The sequence below is a fragment of the Diplotaxodon limnothrissa genome, linkage group LG4 (assembly GCF_057381915.1).
Source record: "Diplotaxodon limnothrissa isolate DT_005_m linkage group LG4, D_limnothrissa_male_GT1.1, whole genome shotgun sequence".
Classification (NCBI taxonomy): domain Eukaryota; kingdom Metazoa; phylum Chordata; class Actinopteri; order Cichliformes; family Cichlidae; genus Diplotaxodon; species Diplotaxodon limnothrissa.
This window is the reverse complement of record NC_140599.1, coordinates 15054514-15059822: the sequence shown is the minus strand read 5'-3', so window position 1 is coordinate 15059822 and position 5309 is coordinate 15054514. Positions and strand designations below refer to the sequence as shown.

The 5309-nt window shown below is 42.0% G+C and overlaps 1 protein-coding gene across 3 annotated transcripts; it reads right to left on the bottom strand.

Annotated features, from left to right (window-relative positions):
- Positions 1-357: 357 nt before the first annotated feature.
- On the bottom strand, positions 358-5309 carry spsb3a (splA/ryanodine receptor domain and SOCS box containing 3a). Of its 3 annotated transcripts, none has more exons than XM_085352278.1 (7): positions 5251-5309; positions 4175-4384; positions 2645-2828; positions 2374-2561; positions 2175-2277; positions 1959-2084; positions 358-1386 (listed from the first exon to the last, which is right to left on the bottom strand). In XM_085352278.1, exons 2-7 carry the CDS (start codon positions 4298-4300, stop codon positions 995-997), a joined length of 1119 nt encoding a protein of 372 aa, XP_085208404.1. In that variant the 5' UTR covers positions 4301-4384; positions 5251-5309; the 3' UTR covers positions 358-994. The 3 variants fall into 3 exon arrangements, with proteins under 3 accessions (XP_085208404.1, XP_085208402.1, XP_085208403.1); XM_085352276.1 differs by having other exon boundaries at positions 5120-5270; XM_085352277.1 differs by having other exon boundaries at positions 4175-4381; positions 5120-5270.

Here is a 5309-nt window from a genome sequence, read left to right as displayed (position 1 = left end):
CATATTAAACACATAGTGTGGGAGCCGATTACACAGCAGGAGGATGGATATCTTTCTGTACACAATTTCATATTTCCTATTTTCTGCTCATCCACTGCACTGAGTGGATTTAAAACACAGAGCTTGAACTTAATTCGGGGCCAGAAAAGCTGCTTTGACAAAGACTTTTTTTTAAACAGACATACCAAAATAATAGCTTGATGATGGATCTAGAAAGAAAGAAACTTTGACTTTTAAAACATAAAAAGTAACAGCAATGAAAAAGTTAAAATATCAGCATTAAAAGGCTACACTAAATAATGCACACAGCTTTTTAGAAGGAAAAAAAAAGCTGGAAGCTAGATGGATGATGTCTCCGTGAATGTAGCATATAACAGATATTTTTCAAGAAATGACGATTATCTGATGTGTCGTGAGAGGTGCATGCTTTGCTCAAACGTTATCGCTTTTTTTTAAGGCTAAAAGCTGCAAAGTGCACTCAGGTTCATTTACTGTTAACTTTTAGCATTTAAGGAGCGAACAGTAGTTACAAAATATAGAATATCAGCTGATTCTGAGCAACATAGGAGAAACTTGCAGATGCCATTGAAACAAGTAACAAAGTCCTCTGATAACTCACTGACAACATTTAAAATGAGAAAAACAGACATTAAATGCAGGATACGGGATGAAAATACAGAAAATTTCTATACAGTATCTGTTTTTTTTAACCCTCCCCATATTGATGACCACCACATCCACCCATAACAAAATAACATGGTATATTTTCACCTTTTACTGAAGCTGGCTTTAATACTCGACATGTGATGAGCATGAAGAATGGCATGAGAGAAGATCACAGTTTTCCACCGACGTTTAGTTCCCTCCGCTCGACCGCCCTCGTTACTTTCTCCAGACGACACTAATAAAGAAAGCTTGAGGCAGTTCAGTAACACTACATCAGATGCCAAAGGACACTAATGTCTGCCAGGGAGGTATGATGCGAGTCGCCCAGTCATGTCCAGCGGCATCTCTTCCTCTGACAGGCCTCCGGATCGGACGAACAACCCTCTGAGTCGCTCTCAGAGGAGGACGGTCCTGCCAAGGCGGGGACAGGCAAACGTGAGGACTGCTCAGCCCCATCTGGGGTTTCTTCCATTGTGCCGCAGTTAAGACTGAGCACCCAACCCAGTTTGTTGTGGAGCAAATGACGCAGGCCAGGTGGTAGGGGCAACACATCTAGGATGTCTATACAGTCTGGCACCAGCTGGCGAAGACGAGCACAGCACAGGTACAGCAGGGAGGTGGGTGCAGAGCAGGATCTGATGACCTTCATGCTGCTCTTTGCCGCTGTGGAGCACGCCATTGGATAAAACTTCTTATTCTGCAGCTCTGTAGCAGCAACTCCTGGATCAAGACAGGCGAGAAACCTGTATTATTGAGTTTCAGGAGCACACTGCAGTTCACATTCTTGTAAGATATTACAAGGTCTCCACTAAACAGCATCTGTTTCTTATGATTATAAAAACTCTTTCGCCTTTGCATACAGTTGACCTATTAGGGCTGAGTCACACAGGCTTACAAGCTGGTCCACAACACACTGGGAACCTGCAGTTAAAATGGAAAAAGGCTTATGAACTTATAGTGGTTGCTGGAGGTTGCCACCAGTTGCTAGGTGAAACTGGCTGCAAAGATTGGTCACCAAAAACCTCCTTATAATTGCTTTGGTTTCTAGCATTTTCAACTTTTCACACTTTCACTACCTCTTGGAAAGTAGTTGGTGAGTTTTTGCAGATAAATCTGCATCGTCTGTGCAAACTACAGGCAAAGGAAGCAATCTGCTATCAAATAAAGCAATTGCAAGGATGTTTGTGGTTCCAAGCCGTTTGCTGCTCATTTTGTAGACCTGTGTGACCAGGGACAAATCAGAAATAAATTAGTATTTATGTAATCTAATCAGTAGAAAATTTTCCACAAACCTATGCACTTTCGATTTTTGAAGAATGTAAGTGTGCCGTGCCACGTGTCCAAATGAACTCCAATGATGGAACCTTGACCAAAACGTGAGGAGAAGTTCATTTTGTCTCCTTTATGATGCAACAACCCTGGAAAATGAACAAAACCAATGATGTCTAAAATATAAAAACCCTTTTGAGCAACTACCGTTATATCAGGGGCACTTGTGTTTAAGTTACCAGTGTAAGAAAGCCCCCAGCTGTCTGCATCTTTTCCCAGCAGGCTGCAGAAGGTATGTCTGTATTTGTCCAGATTGACATCAGATGTACCGATACCAACCATCTGCGCAGAAATAAACATTTAGGCACAAATAAACATTTCTTCTGCTTCTAGGACAATTTTTGGTGACTGTAAGGAAAATACGAAGTCGAGCTTTACCATGTCTGTTCCATACACTGGGGACGTCATCTTAATTTCCCAGAAGTGCTGCCCGTCTGCAAGCTCCTTGGAGCCGCGGATTGCAGCTGTACCACAGCTGTATTCAGAGTGGAAGTTCACTTTGCGATTTTCGCAGCTCAGTAATGTTGCCGTTGATCGGCTGTTGGCATCCCAAACCCAATCAAAATCTGAAACATAACGAGTCATTTATTAAATAATAATGAGCATAAAAAAAGATGATGTACTGTGTCCTGCCCCAGCTGTCATGTACCTTGGTCATCCTCTCCACAGTGGCAGTCTTTAACCTGGAGAAAGCCTCGCAGACGAGGGTTGTAGCTGGTCTCTGCCTGGGAATCACAACCACAGTAGGACTCTCCGGTGACGGGTACTGCGCTGGGGACCGGTGGGACCATCACTGCTGAAAAGTCTCCCTCAGAGTCTGAATCACTTGCGTACTTTGGAGCAACAATGAAGAAATAAAAAGAGCAAAATGAACTGTCTGCAGTGTTATTTATGCACAGACTTCACTGTCAGCCTACGAAAAAATGCTAAATGGGGATGCTGCATTGGAGGAGGCAAACAATGCTTTCCATCAATATCCTTTCAGCATAGAAACATCTAGAGTAGGGGTGGGCGGTATAAACGGTATACGGTAGAAACTATATAAATTTGGCCAACGGTAGAGATTTTGACTATACCGCTCTACCGTGATAGCGCATGTTGATGGTGTCATCAAGCTGCACCTGTTTTGGTCGAAAGCATTGCAGCGGCTGCAAACAACATCATCTGCAAATTATGCTGGGTGATAGTAATAGCAAAGAGATGAAGCACTTTCCGTACCATTGATTCATTAATGCTGAATTCTCTCGCAGCTGCTCTATTCCCATGTTGTTGCAGTATATTAATGACTAACCTTGTGGATGGATTATCTCAGTTGTTCTCCTGACTGAAGTTTGGTCCGTTTATAGCATCCTGCCATGCAATTGCATTTGTCCCTAACCAGCAGAAACCCTCATGTTAACTTTTATCGAGCGGAAAAAAGTTAGTCCTTCAGCTTCACTGTGCTAATGTTATGCTAACATAGCTGTTTTGCTAGCAATCACGTAGCATATCATTATATACCAGCTAGCTCAACTTCAGTAACCCTACAAACGTCACTGCTGTTTAGTTTTCGGTCTTCATTTATGTTGGAAGTGATAGCAGAGCTGTACATCTTAATTTTTTCAGAAATCTCTCAGTCAGAACATGGCATATCATGTTTAGGTGGAAACTAGCGAGCTAACTTCCTGCTAACTTCTAACTCAGTTGAATTTAATAAATTTTAAGTTTTCATGGATGCCTGGATGTTAAACTTAATTGTTACACCTGGTAAAGCAGCAACACTGATCATTTTATTAAAGATTATTAAAGAATTTAGACAGTTTTTAACTCTCAGTGATGTTGCAGTGTTCGTTTGACTTTGGGACCTGAAGAAGATGGAGTTTTGGAGCCAGATTACTCCGCAAGGTAGCCGTAATGCTCCAGCAATCCATCAAGCCTACCAAAGTCGTACTAAAACATTTTTGACAGATTTCTGCGCCATGTACCACATAAAATCGTTTCGAGGTCAGTAAGCGCAACCAGAATTCATACAAAAGGCGCACTGTCGATTTTTGAGAAAATTAAAGGATTTTAAGTGTGCCTCATAGTGTACAAAATACGTTATACAGAAGAAAAGAATATATCGCGATATATATCGTTACCACACATGTTTCAAATTATACCGTAATATGGATTTTAGGCCATATCGCCCAGCCCTAACCTCAAGGCGATCATAGTTCCATTCTTCACTCTCAGAAGCCAACACAAGGGCCCGGGCATCAGCATCCCTCCGTATGCCTCCCCACACATATCTCCATGCACGACTGTTCCTGCTTCTCCTGGACATGGCAGCAGAGTCTCACTGTAGGAAGAACCTGCCAGTCTGCTGAGGTTTAGTCCAGATGTTGGAAGAACAGCATCAGTCCAGCTGCTGAAAGACAACAATGCAATATGATTATCTTGAAAAAAACAAAAAAACAAGAACTCACATTAACTGAGCTGCTTTTAGTACTGAACGACAGAGGCGTGCATCTGTCTGCAGACCCCGTGTGACGTATAATGTGTATTATTCATATATCCTGGCTTGTCTGTATGGCAACATTTCCTACACCACGCATTTGTAGTACTATATTTTAAATTAATCCTGCAACCCGACCTCGAATCTCATGTTTAATATATGTTATTTAAGACATTTCAGAAAGCATTTTCAGAGCAGCATTAGCCGTATCCCACTGAAACATCCCCTCTGTATCGGCTAACGCTTACACACATCACCATTAGCATAGGCTAACTTTGTCCACAAATAAATTATATCACAAGTAAAAATTATTACCCCCTTGTTTATGTAGGAGACTATTTTTCACAAATAGCAATTTTTTTAAACTAACTAACACAAACAGCTAAAGCTAGCTACGTGGCTAGCCAGCAGAGCCGCGCATGTATGAACATGTTAGCTGGTAATAACAAGGTCAGAAGCACTTTACTGGTTATTATCGATACGTATTTACATTGCAACACGGGAAATACATCTAAGGCACATAAGGTCGCAATTTATCTGATGACATGCATCAAGAAATCGGTCAAACCTGTTTAGGCTAGCTAGTTAGCTTTCGTTAGCTAACGCTTCTACCATTGCTGAAAAATAAAAGCGAGACGTTCTTATTACCTGACTGTTGGTCACATTCAGTTTCTACATAAAAACCGCTAAACCCGCAAAGACGTCGCCCCTTGAGTGTCTCGTATTACAAGCTAGTTCAGACAAGACAGCGCGCCGGGCTTCTGTTTTCCATGACCTACTTTTCATGAGTGCGACCGTAAACAATAACAGGCAGGCTGAGGAGGAGCTGCGGCGCAGG